The sequence below is a fragment of the Octopus bimaculoides genome, chromosome 14, assembly GCF_046866305.1.
Source record: "Octopus bimaculoides isolate indiv1 chromosome 14, ASM4686630v1, whole genome shotgun sequence".
Lineage (NCBI taxonomy): Eukaryota > Metazoa > Mollusca > Cephalopoda > Octopoda > Octopodidae > Octopus > Octopus bimaculoides.
Window position 1 is genome coordinate 30,499,730 of NC_142941.1, and position 26,902 is coordinate 30,526,631.

Consider the following 26,902-nt stretch of genomic DNA (forward strand, 5'->3'; position numbering starts at 1 on the left):
TCTGAGACATTTTCTTTAGATTTGTCTTCGAGTTCACTGTTACCTGTTTTCTACTAACTATATCTTAAAGATTTATTTCATTTTATCTTATTTCAGTTCATCTTTTTTTCTGTTTTGTGTATTCGAGTTGCATACCATTTTGTCTTATCGGTTTTAAAGTTCGATTTTCTTTGGTTAAAGATTCTATTACTCTACTTTCGGTTTCAGCCAGAGGCTGTGACAATGCTGGAGCAGATTTCAGATTTTTCTAACTTTCTTTTACATGTGATTTCGGTAGGGTTAATGAAAAAGAAAAAAAATAACTATAAAAAGAAGGAAAACAATAGAATTGTATCTCACCCCACCCCCTGTATTATAAGAAACCGATTGTGTAATTACGCTGAGAAATTTAATGAATGATATGAAAGAAGAAAGGCAGATGGAATGAACTAAGTTCACTTAATTTTACTGTCTACATGTTTATAAGAATATTTTTGACTGGTTGTTCTTCCTATCTTTAATCAACCAGAGAGAAAATTATTTATTGTATTTAGTTTTATATCTCTTTATCTTAAATCCAAATCCGTTAACATTTTTGCTTTTCATCACACCCAACGTTGATGATAAAATACGTACTATATACCAGAAACTTCAAGGGCGATGATAAGTCGATTACATCGCTCCTACTGTTGAAATGGTACTTATTTCATCGACCCCGAAAGAATGAAAGGGAAAGTTGACTCCGGGAGCATTTGAACTCAGAACGTGAAGTCGGACGGAAGGCCACTAGGCATTCTGCTCGGCGCAGTAACGATTCTGTCAGCTCGCCGGTTTAGTGTCAATTAATTTTAAAGATGTTATACTTTTTCTTCCTTTACAAGGATCTGTGAAAAATCTGAACCAACTGTAAATCCATTTTACAATTCTTTTCTTGTTTCTACTCAACAGATTCAAACTTGGACAAAGAAAAACTTATAACGGAATGCTCAAGAAATAAACTCTGTGACCTGGCAGCTTTCGGGCTACAGACACACTTCGCAAGTAATTATTATGTGTGTGTGGTGGTTTGGTGTAATGTGGTGTGTGTGTGTGTGTGTGTGTGTGTACATGTGTGTATGCATGGGCGAATACATACATACACACACACACACATACATACATATATATATATATCATCCAAAACAGCTTGATTCAGATTCCGTGGTATGTATGTATGTATGTATGGCTGCAAGTCAAGTGAAACCGATAAGACAATAGGAGAGTACTCTTCAGTACAGCAACGTTTCGCTACCTACAATTTCCTGGAATCCTAAGATTCCACGAGAAATATTAATAATTAGGCTAATTAAATGCATCTTAAAAACTTATTTTTATTGTTTAATTTTTATATTCGCAATTTTATATCTGCACTATAAGGCGGCGAGCAAGCAGATTTATTAGTGCGTCGGACAAAAGGCTAAGCTGTATTTCTCTTGACCCTTTGCATTCTGGTGTCAAAAACCACCAAACTGATTCAACCTTTTGGGGTCGATAAAATAAATACCAACTGAAAATTGACGTCGATGCTTTTGGCTTATACCCACCTCTCAAAATTGTTGTCCTTGTGGAATACTTTGAAACAATTATACATGCACAGCATGTCACCTAAAGTATGGAGTTATTGTCATCTATGTGTAAGAAGAACCATCTGGGAAAATGATACGGTGTAAAAAACTTTTTATTTACTTATTATATTTTGCCTTTGGTCAATAAATGTTATTTCCTATTTGTTTTTATCTAGGAATCAAAGGAAATGACTACTATCCCCTTCAATCTTTGCTTTTGTGCCCTGGACATTAATGTTTTGAAACTTACCTATTTTCCAATATATTTCGGACAGATTCAGCGCTGAGTTGCTGAAACAGAAATATTGTTAGAGCAAATATTCTGCTCAATACCTAGAGATTGATTGTCAGTTGCTTCGCCTTAAACACTTGAGCATGTCCCTTAGTGGCTGGCAACATGTGTATCTCTGATCATGAGCAGGAGTAATGGGGGAGCATCATGGCTATGTGTTGAGAGGGATTCTTTGGAGTTTGAATAGATATCGTAACAAAAGCAAAGTTTGAAGGAAATATTAGCTATTTTTCATACTTTCTAAGGGTGAGCAAATAGGAAATAACAGTTGCTACCCTGGGACAAAAACCGTGTTACACAGTGTAATCACTGTTTATAGGAATTTAGTTTAAACGATATCTTGTTTAAAACGAAAGTTTTTCAACCCACTTTAGGCGTCTGATCGATTATCATTGGAGTAACTTTCAAAGGTGGTTTTACGATTTGCTTAACCTCTCATGAAATTTAATTCATCAAAGAGAAAAAAACTTAACAAAAATAATAAGTAGATATAATGGACATATTGTGCTAATATGTAGTTCTCAAGCAGCGTTTATGTTTTTAACACTGTTGACACCGCCAGATGTCGAAACCATAATGATATCCATTAGGCAGCTAATGATGAAAGTATGCGTTTGATATACTTGTTGCTTGTGAATCTTTTATAACTTGTGATCTCTTTTATAACTTGTGTGTCCTTCATTCTTGGAGGGTTGAACTTGTTAAAGGGTTTTTGTTACATGGTGGTTTTGTTGTTTATATACCATACATTGATACTGCGTGATGATCCTTCGTTGGAATTCAAATTATGGTTAGGTTAACACTTATGCAAGGGCTTCTGGTTTAGGTAGGCTTTATTGCATATATAATAATTTTTAAGTACGGATTCCCTGTGGCATAGAATTGATTTCAAAAACTGACTTAATATAAAAGGTTTAAGAACTCTGATATACAGAAAAGATAAAACATTCACGGTGGCACATTGCTGTGTATGGTTGCATATAGTCGAACGAAGACGTAAGTGGCTATGCATTATTGTTTTGGGAATGAAGACAGTGGGGAAATAGAATTGTTTTGTGCCAAAATTAGAAAGAATACTGCAGTGAGCTGATAGAATAGTTAGAGCATCAGACAAAATGCTTAACAATGTTTCTTCTGGCTTAACGTTCTGAGTTCAAATACTGCCGGTTTTTAGTTTGCCTTTTATCCTTTCGGTGGTCGATAAAATAAGCACCAGTTGAGCACTGGGGTTGATGTAATCGACTTAACCACTCCCCTAAAATTTCTGGCATTGTGCCAAAATTTGAAACCACTTTTATGTTGGGGTTGGGTGACGGATAAAAAGATTCATAGAGAGCCGAAAAAGTACTTTTGTGGTATTTCTTCTTACGTTTTACTTCCGACAAAAATTACTTTTGTTATATTGCTTTATTTTCTGATCTAGTTCTGATGTCAATATCTGGCGAAGGGATAAGACATGTGAACCTGATCAGCAACAGTGGCTCCTTAACGAAGATGCTGACATACTCTTCCCAAACGCCCACCTCAGTCGTTAAAGAAGTATTTTGCCCGAATGATGACGGAATAATACATCCAAACAGAATGCTGGTTAAATGTGAAACCAGGTGTGCAAAAGTAAAAGTAAGTGGAGGTACTTTTTCGTTTCTACATTGCCTTTCTATATCGCTAGGGAGAAATTCTTATTGTTAAACTGTCTGATCAGTTGAAAATAAGAACTTATATGATTAGCAGTTTGTTACCATCTCACTGTCTCTGTTTGTCTTCTCTCTCTCTCTCTCTCTCTCCCCCTCTCTCTCTCTCTCTCTCTCTCTCTCTCTCTCTCTCTCTCTGTTTGTTTGTCCTCCTCAAAGCGAGATTACTGATCTTATTAGATTTATCTCCCTTGGAGACAGGTAATCCTAGCGACATTCCTTTGCTATTGTGTGTAACAACAAATGTTACATTTCTAATTAATTGATACTGAAACAATAATAACGTCTTTGACACACGCACGCACATACTCACACACACACACACACACACACACACACACACATATACAAACACTCACACACACACACACACACACATATACAAACACTCACACACACACGCGCGCGCGCACACACATACACATACACACACACACACACACACACACACACACACACACACACACACACACACACACACATTGCAAAACTGCATATGAGAAATGTGTTTTAATTATATTTTAATTAAATAGATTGATTTGAAAAAGTAGAATTCATTCACCACGGAATTAAAATTATGGCGATTACTCTAAATATAATATCACGTGATATTTGTTACGGTGACAAAAAGATATTCCCATCTTGGAGATAGATATTTTACAATCTAAGATATTTCGTTTACGGGAACGTATTTTCCAGTGAAAAGGAAATAATAAAAAATTAAGTATAATTTTTTCAATGAACAATTTAGAACTTTGATTTTTTTTTAAATATTGTCCCATATAAGATTAAGGTCACTGTAACATAGGGGGCTACAAAGAATGGAAAGAAGGGGCCTACGAATTCAAAAGATGTTGACTGATAGAAAGCTTAAAGAATTGAATATCATAGACGATAGTAATGAGTCCCAGAAAGTAGCAGTTCGAGGAAAGAAGCCATTAGTATAAAACAATATCTACCAAACTTTTTTACTTTGCGGATGATTTGTTATTATATGACGTTGAAGTTTACTGGGAACTAACGCTTCATTTGAGAGTGTTGTTAAACAAATCATACAAAAAGGAACTGGGTCGTCTTTTTCCGATAATATAAAACCATATTGGATGTAATTTTCATTATACTTTCGATCTGATGAGGTGGCCTTTTTATTCTGGTGTCCGTCTTGTTTGCTATGACTCTCTTTCTCATTTTTCTGAGGTCTCAATAAAAATCTGTCCATGTTTAAATCTAAAACTAAAAATCGATAAAATATTAACATAAAATAATTTATATAAACTATAAATAAATCAAAAATTAAAAATTACTAGGACTACTAAAGAATTTACTTACAAACAATATTGGTTTAAATGCAGAAAGGTAATATATTATTTTCTACTCTAGGCACAAGGCCCGAAATTTTGGGTGAGTGGGGCCAGTCGATTATATCGACCCTAGTATGCAACTGGTACTTAATTTATCGACCCCGAAAGGATGAAAAGCAAAGTCAACCTCGACAGAATTTGAACTCAGTACGTAAAGACAGACGAAATAGCGCTAAGGATTTCGCCCGGCGTGCTAACCTTTCTGCCAACTCCCCGCCTTCGAAAAGTAATATATTGTAGCAAAACTGCTGTTTGTCGTCTAACGCAATTAATTTATATTTACCGTATTTTACGATTTATATAATTAGTATATATTTACGCTCGAATTTTGCGAATGTTATTGGATCGTTGTTTCTCGAAAATCAGAAAAATATTTTTCGCTGTACTCCAGAAATCTCACGCGGCACACTACTGTTCCGCGGTAGATACTAATATAAAAGGACACATGGCAAACAGGAAGTTCAGCGGAGAAACAATGCACCTGGGAAGAGAAGCGGCGACACGCTTAAAGGTTTTGACAGAAAGTACAAGACTAGAAAGTTTATCAGAAATATTAATATACTAGCAGAGATACCCGGCGTTGCTCGGGATTAAATTGGCATAGTTTGTATATATGTACTACTACTACTACTACTACTACTACACACACACACACACACACACACACACACACACACACACACACACACACACACACACATATCCTTTGTTTTATAAATATAGATATCGAAAAAAGCACAACGAAGATATATTTCAGCGATGGTCCCAAAACTTCAACTTAGTAGAAAGAATAGGAGCACCATGTTAACCGAATTCTGAATTCAGTTAAGCAAATGTCGACACTCAGAGTAGTTACCAGCCCAAAAATGACAACAATATTCAATACAAAGTCGAGTGGTGGCCTCATAAAGATACAATGTACTCTCAGATGCAAGTGTCGGAGCACGGAAGAGATAGCTAAACTTCTTGGCAGCTGACATGACAGTGGGCTGAACATATATATGTATACATAGTAATCTAGAAATCAAATTGTTATTTTCCATTTTTTTCTTTCCATGAACTTTACACGTAGTTGAAAAGAAACTATCATCATAGCGATTTTGTTGCCTAGCCTTAGGTCAGCACTGATTGAGGAGACCTGTGATCAAAAGCATTCAATTCGTAACCATCCTGTATGTTTCCCGTGTGTTTTTTTCTCAAACGAATAGTGTGATTTGCAAGGTATTTGGCTGCTATTTCTAGCAAGTCGACCTCCACGTTCGGTTTATCGGCTTATCACCGTTATTGAATATGGAGTGGTGGACTGGCAAAATCATTAAAGCATCGTACGAAATATTTTGCAGTATTTCTTCCAGCTTTTTTACATTCTGAGTTCAAATCCCACTGAAGCTAAGTTCATCCCTCCAGTGTCGATAAAATTCGATAGCAGTTAAGAACTGGGTCGATATAATTGACTAACCCCTTTTTCTTAAAATATTTGACCATTTGCCTATGTTAGAAACAACTGTTCACTCACCTTCCCATGTGCAGATGACCGAGATAGTAATGTATAAAAGCTTGACGACCAAAGTTGTCTTGGAGTCTACTTCGTTAACTTCAGACAAACACATTGTTGGATTTTAAGTGAATGTGTCCAATACCAAAGAATATAGTTCCACTCATGCATACACAGACTGAATATCTCATGGTGTTCGTATATAATCCTAACATGCAAGAATTCTTGAAGGATAATTTTTTTTTTATTAGCGGCGAAAATGGACATGTGGTACTTTATCTGCATGAACATCTAAGATATGATTTACTTCACCTCCGCAATATACCTTCTATTAACCACACGGATCAGAATCAGCGAAGTGTCGATGCACTTCTTATGCCTATTAAACAATTTTCCTACGTTGGTTGTCTGGGATAATGTTTAGCTATTAATCTAAGATAGGCATTATCTAAGTTAATCTTAACATTTGGCTTGTTCGTCTAGAAATTTAGCTTTCTTCTTTCTTTCTTTAATCCACTCTTTTGTTCATTAGTTATTTCTTCACATTTCTCCCTTTTTTTCACTCATACAACCAGTTTTATCTAACTATTTATTTATTTATTTATTTATTGAGTGATTGACTACAGTTTTTAGCCTTGTCAAAGTTTGTCAAATACTGCTAAGCGTTTCACCCAGCTAACGTTTCTTATTTCTTTATTGCCCACAAGGGGCTAAACATAGAGGGGACAAACAAGGACAGACAAAGGGATTAAGTTGATTACATCGACCCCAGTGCGTAACTGGTACTTAATTTATCGACACAGAAAGGATGAAAGGCAAAGTCGACCTCGGCGGAATTTGAACTCAGAACGTAACGGCAGACGAAATACCGCTAAGCATTTCGCCCGGCGTGCTAACGTTTCTGCCAGCTCGCCGCCTTAAGGCGGCGAAATATTGACGCAAGAAGGCAATACGACCGACAATTCTATGACGTCATTCATAGCCCACTGTATTTTCCACACATATTTCCTATAAGGAAAATTTTCTTCCAAAAATATTTCTGCAGTGGGAGGTCTTATATAGATGTGTGTATGTGTGTGTGTGTGTGTGTGTGTGCGCGCGCGCGCGCGCGCGTGCTTGCGTAGAGGGAGGTATTATGAAACTTCTCAACAATATGGTCTTTCGCTCAGTCCTTGAACACGCGTAGTACCTTGAACACGGGTTGTCTCGGCCGACCAAATCCCTGTGGGTAGACACAAACAGAGAAGCTCATGGTATGTATGTGTGTGTGTGTGCATGCGTGCGTGCGCGCGTATGTGTGTGTGCGTGTGTGCGTGCGTGCTTGCGTGCGTGCGTGCGTGCGTGCGTGCGTGCGTGCATTCGTGATGTTTACCTTCCACTACTGCTTGACAAATGTCGTTGTTTTTTTTACATCCCCGTTACATAGGGTTCGGTAAAAGAGACCAATAGAATAAGTACTAATCTTAGATATATATATATATATATATATATATATATATATATATATATATATATATATATAGATAGATAGATAGATAGATAGATAGATAGATAGATAGATAGAATCAAAATAAAGAGAGACATTAAAAAGTGATAATTGAAAAGGGCAATTAGATATGTAATACCTCGCATCAACAAGGGGAACCAGAATCGACTTAGTTTCAGAGCGCTCTACCCTAGAAACTCAATCCTATGAAAGCTTCATGTGTATGCTCTATGTCTTATTCTCATTTTCCATTTTTCCATGTATCACTTTTTTTTGATTACATTCATTTGGGACGCACTATTTTGTTTATTTCTCGTATCTACCCTATCAGGAGGACTCAAGCCTAATCCACCCTGAATTTCTATAAAGCAAAATGAGAATCAATTCGCAAAGAGATCCACAAATGAAACTGGTCCAAGATTCTATGTATGCAAGACATTGACTTGAAACCCAGCCAGTTTATGTCAATGGTGCAAGCTATATGCACTAAATATATCACCAAAACAAAAGCCAGTACACTGACAAACAAGATTACAAGGGACAGAAAAATCCTTATGAGACACAGGTCAAAGGTCTCAAAGTGGCTGAATAGGCAACAGAGAGGGAGAGGAGAGAGAGAGAGAGAGAGAGAGAGAGAGAGAGAGAGAGAGAGAGAGAGAGAGAGAGAGAGAGAGATAAGAGAGCTGTAGAAAGCATAAAAAGCAAATCCCAGAGCTGTTTCCTTTGCGAATTTATAATTCACAAAGGAAACAGCCACAATACAATATACAATAGGACCATTGTTTCAAGGGAATGACTCACTGACAGTGGACCCAGGAAGGATAAGTGAGATACTCAGAGAACAATTTAAAAAGGCTTTAGCGAAACTACTTCAGATACTTTTCCAAAGTTTCCTAGCAAGTGGTATACTTCCTAAAAAGCCATATCCATAAAGGTGGAAGCAGAGCAGAGGCCAAACACTACAGAGCAATCTCTCTGACTTCACAAATCAGTAAGGAGCGAATCATTAGAAAGAAGTTGATAACGTTTCTAGAAGAAAATGACCTACTAAACAATACACAGCATGGCTTCCGTCCAGGAAGAAGCTGCATCACACAACTCCTACAACACTATGACTGGTTTTGAAATAGCTGTTTGACCATAGAGATATCAGCGTGATATACCTTGACTTTGCAAAGGCATTTGATAAGGTAAATCATGCCATGATATGTCATAAGCTACGAGACCTTAATGGTAAACTGGGAGAGTGGCTGTATGACTTCCTTAAAGACAGATGTCAGGTAGTTGCAGCCAATGGTGACTTTTCTGTGGAAACTCAAATCTTAAGCGGTGTCCTCCAGGGAACTGTTCTGGTGCCATTACTGTTCATAATAGCCCTCTTAGACATGTACACGGTCAATCAGACAGCCACTGTCACTAGCTGCGCTGATGACACAAAATTATTACAAACAATAAAAAATCAAGATGACGTCGCAAGCTTACAGCAGGACCTGAATTCGATATAGAAGCGGGCCGAATTAAGCAACATGCAGTTTAATGCTGGAAAATTTCAAGCATTGCACTGTCAACTCACGAATGCACTACAGCCTGCATATACAGGATCTGAAAGCACTGCAATCCAGAGTCACTGGCAGTGAAAGACTTTTAGATCAGTATGTACAATGATGCAACATTTTACATGTACGTTACCAAGATGGCAGCAAAATGCAAACAACTGGCAGGATAGATACCGAGGTCCTTCAAGACAAGAGACCAAGAAACTATGATAACCCTGCGGAGTGCCTTTGTTCTCAGGTGCCTGGACTACTGCTCTCAGTTACGGTTACTACATAGTGCCAAACTAACAGCAGAGCTTGAAGCAGTTCAACGCCACTACACTAAGAAGATTGAAACAGTGCATCGGATGAGCTACAGGGATAGGCTGAGAAAACTGCAACTTTACTCTTTGGATCGAAGGCGAAAGAATATGCAAAAATTTACATATGGAAAACTCTAGAAGGGCTAGTACCTAATTTCAGTATTGAATGTTATACAAATGCCAGAACTAGCCACCGTTGTATCGTACCAAAGGTACCATCCACTCCATCTAAATTCAGGGTCAGATACTGCAATAGTCTAGGGTTCAAAGTCCCACAGTTCTTCAATGCCCTGTCACAGAAATTATGAAATTTACATAAGATGGAAGTAGATGTTTTCAAAAAGAAACTAGACATCTTCCTCTCCGCAATACCGGATGAATCAACAGCCCGACATGAGGTGCAGTCGGGGGCAACGGAATCAAACTCCCTTATACATTGAATGGGACAACAGCTTGGACAAAGACACATACAGGAGTGAAGCAGCCCAGACTGAGGAAATCAGAAAAACCACAGAGATGCTCCAGCATGATTGAAACGAGTAAAAGAGTATACACACACACACACATAGATAGATAGATAGATAGATAGATAGATAGATAGATAGATAGATAGATAGATAGATAGATAGATAGTCAAATTGAATAAACGTACATTAAAAATAACAATAACAAAACAAGAGAATGTGCACATGAAATGTATGAGTGTGAAGGTCAATAAGAAGAGTGAGTTTTTGACGTCCAACTTGCACAGAGTACTAATGACAGAGAAAAATTAAAGGGGTGGAAGAGAGGTGTTACAAGTCCAACTGCTGTTTCTGAGGCTCGGCGATCCATAATAATGTTTGTAGATTTAGTCCATCAGAAAATGCGGATGTATGGGTGCATTTCACACAGGATGAGACGAGCCTCCGTCTTCAGGGAAAAGATCTTATATTTCAGGTCTTAATTCAGAGAAGTTCAAAGTCCATCTTTGAGCTTCTCTGCAATAAGATATGCATTACCATATAGTGACCACTTTATCATTATTTTTTGAAGATAATGATAATTTATTTGAATTTTGAATATATATATATATATATATATATATATATATATATATATATTCCACTTTAATAATTGTTTAATAATTAGATGTATATATAGATATGTGAATGAATATATGTTTGTGTGTTTGGGTTTCTCTATGTGTATGTATGCATATGGTCCCATGCTCCCCTGTATGTGTGTTTATGTACGTGTGTATCTGTTTGTATGTATATGTGGATGTACGTCTACATACATACATACATACATACATACATACACCCAGCTAACTTTGGTATGATTTGTTATTCTCCAGGTGAATCTTACATTGATACATTATGACACGCTCGAGTTCTACACATTAACAACCGTCCACAACGAAGATGGTAACTGTGAATGGAAAATTGTTTGTAAGTATATAGTTTAAATTTCCTTGTCAAATATTACTCCCTTATTGCGCCATCATAGGTATACTTTCAATTTTTCTTCTATATTCCCCTGTAAAGTAATTCATTATGACACATGTGTGAAGGCGAAGAACTGGCAGAATCGTTTGAACGATGGGAAAATGCTCTGGCTATATATTGCAGTTCTTTACGTTATTTATTCAAATCCCACCGTGATCAACTTTACCGTTCATCGTTCGACAACAATAAAATAAACCGTGAAGTACTAAGGTCGTTTGTATTAATTAGCCCCCTACTGTTTTCAAAATCAGCTTCATGCCTAAATTACAAGCAATTATTATACTAGCCTTAAATGTTTCTAATAATTTTACTAATTTTAATTTCATATCGTCGTCAAAGGAGGAAAAGCCACACCCATATCTTTTTTTCAGGGCCTGTGTAAATGGTTAATCGCCACATCAAAGTGGCTGTTTCATGTTACTGCTAGTTTAACCCCAGGCAGACCTTCCGCCAGCTGGTTATCAGTGCGGCACTTCACCCTGTACATTCATATATATTGCTAGCAGGGGGAACGAATCCCTACCATCCTCTAGCAGACAACAGGTCGCGAGACTGACTTAGCTTGGCTCATCTTCAATGCGAGTACCTGGTCGTTAGAGACATAGCCAGGGTTCGCTCCAGCCAGCAATGTATATATATATATATATATATATATATATATATATATATATATATATATATATATATATATATATATATATATATATATATACATACATACATACATACATACATACATACATACATACATACATACATACATACATACAGGGTGCGGTGAATGAAAATAACACTGACATCTCATTTGACTAAAGAGTAAAGTTATTCAATTAAATCGACTTTGGCTTTAGCCATAGCCTCCAGACGACTTCAGAATCTCCTGCAATCTCCTTGTTTAAGTTGATGAATGCTACCATAATCCTTGCCTTTGGGGTTATAAGGAGTTTTGTTAGTCTCTCGCTCAACTGCACCCCACACATAATAATCAAGGCGGTTGCTGTCTGGGGAGTTAGGTGACCAGATGTTAGGGGTGATATGGTCGCAGAAATTGTCTGACAGCCATGACTGGGTTCTCCTGCTTGTGTGGCATAGTGCAGAATTCTGTTGCCAGACATAGGGTCTTCCAGCAGTCACCCACTTGACCCAGGGCAGCACTACCTTCTCCATGCACTTGATGTAGGCCTCCGTGTTGAGTCTGATGCCATGTGGGGAGATGAATGGAGGGACAACATCGCCATCACTAGTGATCACTCCAAACACCTTGGTGTTGACTAGATGCTTGATTTGATTTTTATCACTCTCGTTACATGTCCTCAGATTGACACCCAAACACTCTGAAATGTTTGTATTGGAGCTTCCGGTACGAATGTCAAGCAGTACAGCATGTCGTTTCCAAATTTATGGCAGAGTTAATTGCGTCATAGTGGTGTTTTTCTCACATAGGGTGTCCAGCTGACCCTACTATACTGTGTAGTCAACAAAATCAAAAACAGACAATGTGCATGCGCGAAATTAAAAAGACAAAATGGTGACAATTTATCCATCGTACCCTACGTGCGTGTGTGTGTGTGTATGTGTTTGTATGTATGCATGTATGTATGCATGTATGTATGTGTGTGTGTGTATATTTGTATATATATATATATATATATATATATATATATATATATATATATATATATATACAGGGTGTATACGTACAGGGTGGGGCAAAGAGGATGGACGTTTCTGAAAATTTAACAAACTTTTATTGACATCAATGAGTTCGTATTGAATTAGCATTTGTCAAAATCAAGAGTGGAAAACAACATCCATCATGTAAAGTCCGTTTTCATTGATGCATTCCTGAAGGCGTTCTTGGAAGTTGTCCTCCACTCCCTCCAGCATTGCTCTGTCGATTTGGGCGACTTCCACGCGAATAACTTCCTTCACATCGTCCAATGTACGGGGCTTATGCGCATACACACGTACCTTGAGATTTCCCCACAATAAATAATCCCACATGGACAAATCAGGGGACCGGGGATTGTGGTGGAGGGGGCAAGAAATTATTATTATTATTATTATTATCATTATTATTATTATTATTGTTGTTGTTGTTGTTGTTGTTGTTATCATCATTATTATTATTATTATTATTATTATTATTATTATTATTATTATTATTATTATTATCATTATTATTATTATTATTATTATTATTATTATTATTATTATATTGTGACAAGATGTGATTTGCAACACTTTCATTTCTGGATTCCTTTTCTTATTTTTATTTGGATGGCTTTCTATGTTAATTCGTTCGAATCGATTCAAAGAAGGGTGAGCAGGGCGATTTTCTCCTACATTCGATCTTTATCTAAAAATTAATTCTTTTCTTTTCTGTCTTTATTTTCTTTGACCAACTTTCAGCACCTTAAAATGTCAGAGAGAGACACCTCCCAAAATGAAATCCTTAATAACTGTATGGAAAACCATCAGAAAGTAGCAAAACAAGGCATAAGTATTGTAAAACACACCACGAAGTTTTGAAATATAAATATAATGATATAATTTTTTAATAATACTTATTTGATAATTCTGATGACTCGCTCAACAATGACAGCATATTTTATCAATTGAATGAAGAAAAGCCTTCAGTAATGTCTAGGACCAAGTATAAGGCAACACGTCAAGCAGAGATACACAGTCGTCCATACACACTCGTCCAAACATAACGCAAAGGGGACAGTCGGAGCATATTGTGATTGCGATGGTGGCAAGGAATGATATGTTGTCCCGAGAGGTGGGGTATCAGCATAGTGGGGTATAGCAAGTCTTTGTAACTCTTCAAAACCATGGGGCCAATCCAAAGCTGCGCCTCGAAATTGATAGTACAATGTAGTACAGAAGACCTAGCTGTTACTTTGTGTCAGCAAAACCATTTGAAGGCCTTCTGTCTCGAAGAGCTGGAAAAACAGAGAAAGAGAGCAGCGAGCAGCAGCAGAAACAGCAACAACACTAGTCGGTCCCTGAACCGGTTATTCCGATAATGCCATCAGGCAAAGCTCCAGAAATAGTGACGATCGCCTCATTCTCGACTCTAGAAGCGGACGATACTAATTTCATTTGCAACAATGATGGCGAAATAGTGGCTGGAAAGGAGCAGCGGACAGTTGCAGAGAAAAAGGAAAAAGATAGCAGAAACAAAAGAATGTCGACGAGAGCAATAAAAGGAACGTGTAAAACACGCAATGATCTGACTCCACGGGGTGACATGATAGTGGATTTGAACTACGTATACTCCGGATCAGAGCTGATCTTCTATATGTCATTAAAACCGATAAATATGCATATGTGCTGTATGAGATGGAACAGAAACTGTTGACCTTGTGCCAGATAGGGGCGATATAGATAGGCAAGTGACAGACTATTGGTGAAGATCATATCAATAATTTACCATATTTTTTGTCAGTTTGAGGCCCACTGCTCTAAACCACTGTTAACTAATAATCAGATTAACCACATTCACAAGGACAAAGGAAAATTACTCAGAGATATCATTCATTCAAAAAATAACAGTTAAGCTAGTGCTATCATATTTAATGCCTGCCTCAAGCATACAGGCTCATTAGGTCGAAGCTTATCTGTATTGTTAAGGCGTTCAAGCTGAAAGTAAAAGACATTTGCCAAAACAGGTCGCCGCCTGTTCGTTGCAGGGTTAACCTCGCTGGTAATCAATTCCAACTGAACGTGCTGGAATTACACGGAATGAAATGCCTTGCTCAACACATCTCCTGGTCCGAGAATCGTATTCGTGACCGTGAGTCCGACACGCTATCCACTAGGTCTTATGTCTTCATAATAATGAGACAAAAAAGATGCAATAACTATTTATATGATGAAGATATGGATCTTTATGGTTTGACGGCCAACATTTTTTTATGTAGTGTTTTTGGTACCGAAACACTTTCAAACTTCAAATACTTGTATATTTTGTGTTATAGAACAGATAAAAAATTTTGTATTCGAAGTTATTTCATGTAAAAAAATTGTCGTATTTCGGTAATTTCAACTAGTCACTGACGTCTATTGAGGTGAAATCTATTACGCCGTGGAATGTAAACAACGGTGTCAGGGGATCTTTTCCCTTGGATAAAATTAGTGCCGTTGTTTGTCAACAAAAACTATCCGTTGTCAACAACAACTATCAGCGGTATATATTTCGTTTGTCACTGTTATTTATGACATCGTTCGTGCGTTTGTACTGATTTTAGCTTTAGGGTTTTAGGGTTAGGGTTCGGGTTTTAGAGTCAGGGTTAGTTTTAGGATTACGGTTAGGGTTATGATCATTTTTGTCATAACCTTAACCCTAACCCTAGAACTCATAACCATAACCCTAACCCTAACCCCAACCCTAACCCTAAAACCCTAACCCTAACTCTAAAACCCCAACACTAACTTTAAAACCCTAAACCCTTACTAGGGAATAATGATATAATTAAACAGGGAATAACACACTTGACACCGAACAGCACTAACTGTATTCAGCTGAATAGACGTCAGTGATTGGTTGAAATTACAGAACTACGACAACTTTAACATGAAATAACTTATTAAGAAATAATTTTTGTTAAGAAGGCTAAGAGAAAAACATGTTTTATATGACACATTCTACCAGTATCCCAAGTTTGAAAGTGTTTCGTTAAGAAAACAAGTGTTGGCCGTTAAACCATAAAGATCCGAAGATATAAAAAAAAACAAAAAAAACAGTTCAATCATTAATATGCATTTATTCTGATTTTAGCAAATGGGGGTGACAGCTGCAGACATGTTTTAGTTTTATTAGACATCGTCGAAGCATAGTTTTCTTGATAGCTGCCAGATCAAGGATAAGAGAAATAATAATGTACAATTATGCACACTTATAAGTGTCACAATTTATCATATATGACTGAAAGGAAATTACCTCTGTTTAATAACTATTTCATTTTTTTTTTACCATATTTTAATATCAATGATGAGACCTTATCACTAATAGACTTTTTAATGCGTTTCTATTTGTCAACACCACAGTGTACGGGAAAGGCTGGTACGTACCGAATGCAACTCCAGCACCAATAACAACAACCACTAAAATAACAACTACAACACCAACGACGCCAACGACGCCAACAACGCCAACGACGCCAACGACGCCAACGACGCCAACGACGCCAACGACGCCAACGACGCCGACGACGCCAACAACGCCAACGACGCCAACAACGCCGACGACGCCAACAACGCCAACGACGCCAACGACGCCAACGACGCCGACGACGCCAACAACGCCGACGACGCCAACGACGCCGACGACGCCGACGACGCCAACAACGCCAACGACGCCAACAACGCCGACGACGCCGACGACGCCAACAACGCCAACGACGCCAACAACGCCGACGACGCCAACAGCTACACCAACAATAACAAGCCAAACCACGTCGACGAAAGAGGAAACAACTTCAACAGAAAGGTCATCGCCATCAGCACCAACAACAATAACAACAGCATCAACGTCAGCAACCAGAACGGAAGAAATAAACAGCGTCGATTATTCAGTATCAGCAGCTCAATCAATCGAAAGTAATTTTCTTTTTAAACAACACTTTTTATATTAATTTCTGTGCGAGCGTGTGTGTGTGTGTGTACGCGCGTGACTTGATTTTGCACTGAACAGACTGTGGAACATTGTTGTTACTGCAGTTCATAACAAAAGTAGTTTTTTAATGGTTTACTCACATGAGAAGAAGCACTGTCCTTGACCGTTTTCAGATCCTCCGAGTCTTTTGAGAGAGAGAGAGAGAGAGAGAGAGAGAGAGAGAGAGAGAGAGAGAGAGAGAGAGAGAGAGAGACAGACAGACAGACAGACAGACAGACAAACAGACGTAGACAGACAGACAGGCAGACAGACAGACGCAGACAGACAGACAGACAGACAGACAGACAGACTGACTGACTGACTGACAGACAGACAGACAGACAGACTGACTGACAGACTGACAGACAGACAGACAGACAGACAGAGAAAGGTGTTCTCAGGCCGGCGAGATGACTTCAATGTACTTGCTAAATGCACCCAAACCGAAGGCGGTGGTGTTAAACCAAGCGACGGGTAAAAACTTAAAACCTTACAACAATTGATCTAAAGTAGTTCCTGGGAAGAATACATTCTTACATTATGTGAATGAAATACGTTGAAGAGTTACCATAACTTCTGCATGGTGCCATACTTTCAGCACATCGCTTCCTTGTCAGCCTTCTTTTTGCTTTTCATTGCATAAATAAGCTAAAATTTCAATTGTACTTGTAACAAGATTTCATTATGCCACTTTTAGTGTACATGAACACCAAATTACAGAATCCTCTATTTATGCTACATGAGTACAACCTTCTAGTAACATGTCAATCTGTTTCCTTTTCACAATTACTAAAATAAAATCCATGTCATTCTGAATACACTACTTTCCAATGACATTCTGGTTTTTATGAACACAGTTATACTTCAGAATCCTTCATGTCTTTCATCTTTACTAAATATACCCGATACACTCCAGTCCCAGGCTCACATTTAGAGTGTCGCCTCTATTTTTCTGCTGTTTCTATACTTACTCTGTCCCTCGGAGTTGGTTAGTCCTATACTTCCTTCACGGATGGTCTTCCACACCAATTTGTCTCACCTGTTCTCATCACTCTCGTTGTATACGACCCCCCGCCCCGTGGTTCACACTAATTGCTACGATTATTTCTTATTTCTTTACTGCCCACAAGGGACCTCACACAGAGGGGACAGACAAGGACGAACAAACGGATTAAGTCGATTATATCGACCCCAGTGCGTAACTGGTACTTAATTTATCGATCTCGAAAGGATGAAAGGCAAAGTCGACCTCGGCGGAATTTGAACTCAGAACGTAGCGGCAGACGAAATACCACTAAGCATTTCGCCAGGCGTGCTAACGTTTCTCCCAGCTCGCCGCCTCGCTACGATTATTTCTGCCTACGCAAAACACCCGTAGATGATTTAAAACGGTTTAAACATTAAAGGCATCGATCTCGCCAGCTTTGAAGGACCTATGAAGGCCGGAAGCATCGCCCTCGAGACACAGCAAGTAAAAGAAAATCACTGATTCCCGTCTTGTTTTCTCATATCCCATGTTGATAATTGTTTGTTCTGTTTTATTTTGCTTTGTTTTGTTTTTTGTTGTTTTTTCGTTTTGCGCCACATTCACAGACATAAGAATAGCTTGTTACTGAGTTGATAGACAAATTAGAGCTGTATACGTATATTGTTCAGATGTGTGGGACATGTAATATATAAACATGTGTGTGTGTGTGTGTGTGTGTGTGTGTGTGTGTGTGTGTGTGTGTGTGTGTGTGTGTGTGTGTGTGTGTGTGTGTGTGACGAGTAAAGAATGGTGAATGTTTGGTTGTTTCAGAGAACTTTGCCATCCATTCAGCAGACAGAATATTTTAATATATAGGAAAATTCCTTTCTTTCCTTTCTTTTTCTTTTTTTAATCTGATGCCAAGTCAATTTAATGTACAAATTTGCCAAGGATGCATTCTGTATAAAATGTTTTATAGTTAATCGGGATTAACATACTTAATACAGTGAACCAAAATGAATGTTTAATTGATTAAATAACACCCATAACGAAACGAAAAACTATTCGAGTGTTAATGATATTTCTTGCCAAAAAAGGCAAAGAAAACACCTCCAGAGCACAAATTTATTAAAAATTGAATGTCGATATGCAATGGAGGGTGAATCTGGTTTTCTGTTCATACAAGAGACAACTCTGACTTCTTCGCTCTTGTTAGATCCCCTTAACGAGGCATTTTATGATTAGCACTCACACGATCTTAGAATGATTTAGAGAATATAACGGATTGTAGTAAAAAACATTCATTGATTTGGTCATCTAAAATATTGGCAGAGAAAATTTTCCCACAGAAGCTTTCTGTCACAAAAAACAGCCTCGTGCACCGATAGCTTTCGAAATGAACGAAAACTGATAATCCGCGCGCAAAAGTAACAGGTCTTGTAGATTAGGAGCAGGTATGGCTGGTAGTTAAAAGTTCGCACCGTAACTACCTAGCTTTGGATTCAATTCCACTGCTCGGCACCTTAAGCAAGCACCCTGTACTAGGCCAATCACTGCCTTGTGCGTGGATTTAGAGACAGAAACTGTACAGAAGGCCTTCACATTGTATCTTGATTCTGTGTGAACTGAGATTCCCATTAACAGGTCCCTGGTATGACATTGTAGCTACTTGGTTTAAATCTACTAATTTGCGTGGTCAATGGTGGTGGTGTCACTTTAGAGCAGTGCTTAGCGTAGCTCTACGGTTTACAGCAGACATGGCAATGTCACGTTTTTATTTTTCCGTTTCCTTTCACATTTGTGCATGTGTTTGTGTCTCACGGTTGTTGACAACAGGTGCTGGTTTGCTTGCGTCCCCGTAACTTATCAGCAAAAAGAGACCGATAGAATAAGTACTAGATTTAAAAAGAAAATAAATTCTGAGATCGAATTAATTGATTAAGCCCTTCAAGGCGGTTTCCCTGCATGGCTACATTCTGACCGAAATACGTAAATGAGTAGTCTTGTAGCAGTGCTACATATTACATAGTAATATGTGAGTCGACCTGCACAGCAGACGAATATATCGATGCGGCGTATAGCCTCGCTTTGACACACTAGCCTTGCTTTGATACAGTAGCCTTGTTCTGAGAAACTAGCCTCGTTTTGAGCTACACTGTAGAAACTCTCAGTTCCTGCCAGGCTTCAGTCAAAGACACATGTTTCTCTGCAGCTCTACGCGCAATCTCCCACGTGCGACTCACATGTCTATTCACCTCGACACAAGATATATGATTCGTAAACGAAAATATTTTATCACACACATTCTCAAAATGACTTCTCATTACACACATGCATACATACTGTAATACAAATATTATATGTTACTTCTTTCAGTGCAAAAGCAAAAATCAAGAACTTTCTTTGTATGTAAACATACATTTTTGTATCATACTATATGCTTTCATCACAAAAGGTGAACACACAATAAACAATATATTTATACACAAAAATGCCTTATGGTGATTCATACTAATTGTTTTTTTCCATTTAATAACACGCACTTGAACAGTCAACGACAACCGCTATAGTCTCATTCCCCACAATTTTACAGTAGCGCATGACTTTTGTTTCCCCAACGTTTAGGAAGATACTTTTAAGTAGCTATTTTCTTTTTATTGTACTTCGATTACTACGTGACCATTCCGTGACAGCTCTTCTGGCAAATGATACTGTATTGGGTTGTGAGAAAAATTCGTTCGTCCCATTAGCACCACCTTTTTTTCTATCTTAATCTTTATTTTTCATCGACAATTTAAAAATTTATTCAAATTTCAAAGACGATAAACAAAAGTTGTAGAGGAAGAGTAAAGCAACGAAAGAAAACGCATAAAACACTATCATAAAAATATTTTATACGTTAATTCAAATAATATTCGAAAGGATTAAAAGAAATTAGGGAAAAAAACCATCGAATTTATGTGACAACCCAATACATTGTGTATCGTTTATACATGTGTAATACATGTGTATCGTTTATACATGTGTAATACATGTGTATCGTAGAAATATACCGGTAGTTGTGCATATTACATACAGTGAATATCTTCCAGACAGATGGGACACTATCTATGGTTATTCTAATGTTTCACATTCGGTGCGTTATATATTTGTTATCAGCAATTTAACAGATATTACATGATATTGAAAGATAAACAAATAGCTTTCTCAGGTAAATATAATACAATGGTTTATGCATAGATTCAGTGGTGATACTGGAGCGTTGAGTTAAAAGTGACAATTGAATCGAACATTCAGGAATATGTGAATGCATGTGCATTTACACGTGTGTGCGCATACTAATCGATATACATACGAGAACAGAAGGGCTTACACCGTGATTATAATAACAAACCTTCAAACAGGTACAATTTCCATTTTCTTTATTTGCTTTTCTTCTGTCATTACAGCTACACTTGAGCAGAACACTAATATCGATTTTACGCGGACTGCACCAGTTAGTTATTCGTGTTTATGTTGTGAAACTAAACCAAGGAACTTGACAGCGGAAGAACTGAACAAGAGATTGAAACAATTAGAAATCGAACTCATTATGCCGCGCAAGAGTACCTCCAAATACATTCGATCGAAAAATAGCATGAAAGACCTGCGAGAATCCTCTTTCTTCATTGGATCGACGGTTTTGGTCGTAGTTATAATCCCATTTATCTCTATTGTGCTAATGGATTTCATACCATTAATTAAATGGGTTTATACTACTATGTTTCTCAAAATTTAGTGAGTTTTTTGTTTGTCTTGTCAACCAAAGAATAATAATTTCAATAATAATTATTTCTAATTAAATTCAAGTTATTATTAATTCCATGCCTCTGAAAGTATAATGGTCGAACAATCTTGTATAGTGAGCCATGTATTCCCATCATTCAGACTCAATAGATATCCATGTTGTATTATATGATAATGCTCTTCAGTAGACGTTGTGGTATATGTATAGGTGTGTGGATGAGGTTAAATTACAGATTTCCTATCTAGATTGAGTACAGGTAGATAGTTCAGATAGGTCTTAGGTTTGAATTTTCATTAAACAGTGGTTCATGAGTGCATAGGGCGTGAAAGCTTTCTGCTGTACGTAAATTACAGGACTACTAGGATTCGCAGGTATCATACTGGTAATAATGTTTTTAGTAATAATGTTTCATCAAAGCTCGTATGGACTGTAATGTTCGTTGAGTTGCCAGAAGTAGCTGGGTAATGATGTAGCATTTCTCCCGCTTGGGTTCCAGAAAATGTATTGGTACCAGTGAAATCTTGTCTACCTGCCTTTATGCCCGTCACACCAATTAGAAAACTAAGCTATCTCTTTATGTACCGTAACTTGGCAGTTCAACAAAGATATGTATGTGTGTGCGTGCGCGCTCGCGTGTGTGTATATATATCAAACTTTAATAAAAGTACTGTGGTTGATATTATCGACTGAACCCTTGAAATAAAAGAATACATACGTATGTATGTATGTATGTCCCAGAGTGTTACCCATCGTGTAACGGGTAACGTTTGCATATACTTTTGCTACTATGAGTAATAGCAGGTAATGTCACATAGATACAATATTTATTATTTCGCTTTTATCATATTTCATTGCGTTTTATACAAAATAATGAAATGAATACTAATTTTAAAAATAAATATTTCAAAATAAAAGTTAATTTAAAAGTTTCTTATTTGTATATTTCCAACAAATATTATATATTATCAATAACAATACTATAGGTTAACAATTAATCCATTACCGATGTAACATATTTAATTCCATATGAGACTGCGTGACTTTTATGACCAAAAAACCGACAGTGACTATTATTAGGAAAATATTACTCATTACATGACAATGTTTTAATTTTAATAATATTCATTACTATTGTGTGCTATGTTAAATAATGTTAGAAAAGTACGCTGTTTTTCTTTTCCTTTTTTCAATGTTTGGTATTTTTACGAAATACTAATTTGAATGCTAATTTTGAAAATAAAAATATTCATTTACTTAAAATAGCATTAATTAAAACAAATTCTTATTCGTATATTTGTAATGAGTATGAAATTAATAAAAATGATGTGGTTTAACAATCTGTTACAATAATACTGCAATAGTCTTGCTAAGACAAATTTTACAAAAAGAAAAAATAGAAAATTTTTACTTGTTATATTTTTACGATATACCTTATTTGGTGGCATAAAAGAACGCACGAGCATATTAAGATGCACCACCTCACTGAGGTGGTGAAGTGGCAGAATAGTTAGCACACCAGGTATGTATGTATGTGTATATATATATATATATATATATATATATATATATATATATATATATATATATATGCTTAGCGGTATTTCGTCCATCTTCACGTTCCGAGTTCAAATTCCGCCGAGGGATTGATAAAATAAATACCAGTTGAATACAGGGGTCGATGTAATCGACTTACCCCTCTCGCGAAATTGCTGCCTTATACCAAAATTTGAAATCAATATTAGACGCACCCGAACTTCAGAAGCGCATATTCAGAAAAAGAGTTTTTAGTGCATTAAAGCATGTAATACGAGCCCAACTTCGCATATAGAACCCGAAAGGAGGGATTTTTTTCTTTGAGACATTTCTCTGGAAAAAATATGCGTCATACATACCATCAGATCCGATAAGTTAATTGATCATTTAAATGACATCACACTCTACATTTCGATTCAGGTTCGAAATATTGCTTATTTTTTCACCTATTATTTGCATCCAGTTACTTATTCTTCATTCCTAACTTTTTCGTATGATTACAGTTGACTAAAACAGTCTACAAATTGCAGGTTCAATGCAAAATTAGATAGATATATATTCTAAACAAAACTGTCCGACGAACGGGAACGTGAAACTCTGAGTAACAGTTTTTGTGATATTTTTTATGCTTTTTAATAAAAGTATGTATGTGTGTATGTATATATATATAGAGAGAGAGAGTGTAGTATATTGCCACTTAAGTGTGGCTGACCCCTAGGGGTGGATGTTACTGTTGCTTTTAGCCCCAGGAGGACATCTCCTCCAGCTGGCTTATCGACACACTACTGTGTCCTGTTTGCCAAGGGAAGTTATCCCTCCCATCATGATCTGTAGCACGAACGGACTCAGGTTTCAGGGTTATTTCCCTTCGTCAGCGTCCGATAGCCACTGATCTTTGATGAGAGAGATAAAATCTTGGCAATCTTATATCTACTTTGCTTGTTTTCACCTTTTCGATATCAGTGAAGAATTTCACTGGAAAAGTAGATATAAGATTGCCAAGATTTTATCTCTCTCATCAAAGATCAGTGGCTATCGGACGCTGACGAAGGAAAATAACCCTGAAACCCGGGTCCGTTCGTGCTACAGATCATGATGGGAGGGATAACTTCCCTTGGCAAACAGGACACAGTAGTGTGTCGATAAGCCAGCTGGAGGAGATGTCCTCCTGAGGCTAAAAGCAACAGTAACATCCACCCCTAGGGGTCAGCCACACTTAAGTGGCAATATACTACACTTTATCGTGTAGTTACTGTTAATACTTCATTTAGAGAATTAACAATGCTTATATATATATATATATATATATATATTATTATTGTTATTATTATTATTATCATTATTATTATTATTATTATTATTATTAGTAGTAGTAGTAGTAGTAGTAGTAGTAGTAGTAGTAGTAGTAGTAGTAGTAGTTAATAAATCTCATGGTATACACTTGGTAGTTTGCCTGTAAAGCATATCCACAGGCTCACTGTTCGTTAGTATTTGATTTATGAGAGAGACGGAAGATGGCAGGCTTGAGAATCTTTATTGATCACTACAATTGTTTCGACCCATCTAGCATTGATTCCTCGCAGATGAAATAGAAAACATCTGGTTTAGGTGTATCCCTCAGTGTAGATTTGTCTTCTCGTGTGTTTTCAAGAGGTATCTCGTTAAAATAAACTCTCTTCCGCAAGATTTCTTCTTGGTTTTCTTATATAGAAATGGCAAATTAAGGTATACAGCTTCATTCTTATTGAAGATCCATAACAAATATCAGATACAAAAAGAAACAAATGCACAATACAGCGAAAAAAGTATCAGATATGACCATTGCTAGATATAGGTGTACAGATGCCCATACAAATGTGGTCTGGCGCACGTATACTTGCGCGTACAAATGCACACGCACATACAAGCACACACATACGTGGTTTTGCGCACATACGCTCGCACACAGAATTGAGTCGATATTAATAAAGACATTGCCTATTACTTGCTAGTGGTACGACTCCGCTTCGTGAGGAGTCATAGGTTCTCTTGTACTGTTCACTGGGTCTGGCTGGTATACTTATAGCAGTTGTACAGTCATAAATACGGGCATAAATACTGAGATAGTAGATGTGAATTTTTTGAATGACTAATGAAACAACCGACAGCGTGTAGAAAGCATCAATGCCAGAGTTAGAATCACCCGTGCCGGCAAGCGTAAGTTTTTGTGTTTTCATCCTACGGTGAACGATACTTACTGGTGAGCGAAACTTGGTATTTTTCTCACTTTAAGCGGTATACAATGGCCAAGGCATATCCAAGTGATGCTGGTAACTAATGTGACATTGTGTTCATACGAATGTGGATGTTACGGTTATTCATCTATACATTTAAGTAAAGCGTAGTTATTTATTTAGTTAACGATTACTCTAATTCGTGCCCACTGTATAGTGCGAAAGTGCATTTAGTAGCATGCAAGCAACTTGATAGTCTTTCAGAAATCCTATAAATGAGCTTCTCAGTGGTCCACAAAATAGAGAGTAATTCCTCGGAGCACAATCTGCATCTCCTGTATGCTTGTGCATGTCTTATTATGGATAAAGTGAAATATTTCATCTTATCCTCCTTAAGTTGCCACACAAAATCAGCCAAAGATGTCGAGTGCCGCTTGTTGATTTTATTGAAGCTGGTGACATGGTTTTAGTATCAGTTCTTGAACGAATCAGCCGTTGCACTAATGTAAACGTAGGATCCTGCCCTTGTGTGTACGGTGCACTTATATACAACATCGGTACTCATACAGAGGTTCATCAATGGGCGTTTTGTTTTTTTTTCTTTTTCTGCATGAGCATTTACTAGATTTAGTTGCATTTGGGGCTCTACTGATTTCAATTTCCGACACCGTTACCGTGTAAGCTAAATCTCTATTTTTGCTATTAATCGGATGTGGCTGCGGCGGGTGCTTTTCATTTTGGTTCATATTACTTTTCTTGACATTTTGTTATACATGCTATCCTCCTAATTTGTCGAACCTGAAGTAGTTTCTCCATCATAGACTAGGGGTCCAGTGGGTGGGTTATTCAACGCTTGGAGAATTTTTCTGTTACTAATGCAGTGTATGATACCTTCACAGTGTGCCTATTAAAAATAACATTGTATCTATTTGATGTTGGAAAACATCTAAAGCGGCATAAAATCCCCTAGCGATCTTCGTTGAAACATGTGAACCGTGGATTGGGTTATACCAGAGGACATCATGTTTCTTATATTTATTGTTTATTACATTGGTTCTTGTGTGTTGGGACAATTTATTGCGTTGTGTTATGTTTGTCTAGGAGTTTTGGTGCGTCCTTTGATGTATTGAAAAAATCTTTTTGATTTACATGATCCGAGTCAGTTCGTTTTTGATCCGAATCAGTTCGTTCACAGTGACGTTGTGTTCGTATGTCGTATGTATTATTAGTGGTGGAATAGGCAGAGTTGGGTATACCGGTGTCGCGTATGTATTCCATATCCTCTCAGTAACCAACCCTAGCTAAGGCAGTGTTGTAATTGGGTGCATGTGATTCAAAATTTTTTTAGTAGCAGATAACTTAGATATTCTAATTGATATATTCCTAACTAATCTTCGTATTATAGAGGGTGGATGGTTGGATGCTACATTAATATACTTAATGTTATCATTAGGTTTATGAAAAGGTTTATATAATTCAGTATC

The 26,902-nt window shown here is 37.2% G+C and overlaps 1 protein-coding gene across 1 annotated transcript in view; it reads left to right on the forward strand.

Annotated features, from left to right (window-relative positions):
* The window catches only part of LOC106876258 (uncharacterized), a 102,352-nt gene extending 79,762 nt beyond the window's left edge, over positions 1–22,590 (forward strand). The window contains exons 14-18 of the mRNA XM_089362622.1: positions 928–1,020; positions 3,299–3,495; positions 11,106–11,199; positions 16,312–16,863; positions 21,335–22,590. Coding sequence (XP_089218748.1) covers positions 928–1,020; positions 3,299–3,495; positions 11,106–11,199; positions 16,312–16,863; positions 21,335–21,663 — 1,265 coding nt within the window. The 3' untranslated portion in view covers positions 21,664–22,590. The remainder of the gene's footprint in view (positions 1–927; positions 1,021–3,298; positions 3,496–11,105; positions 11,200–16,311; positions 16,864–21,334) is intronic.
* Positions 22,591–26,902: the final 4,312 nt, after the last annotated feature.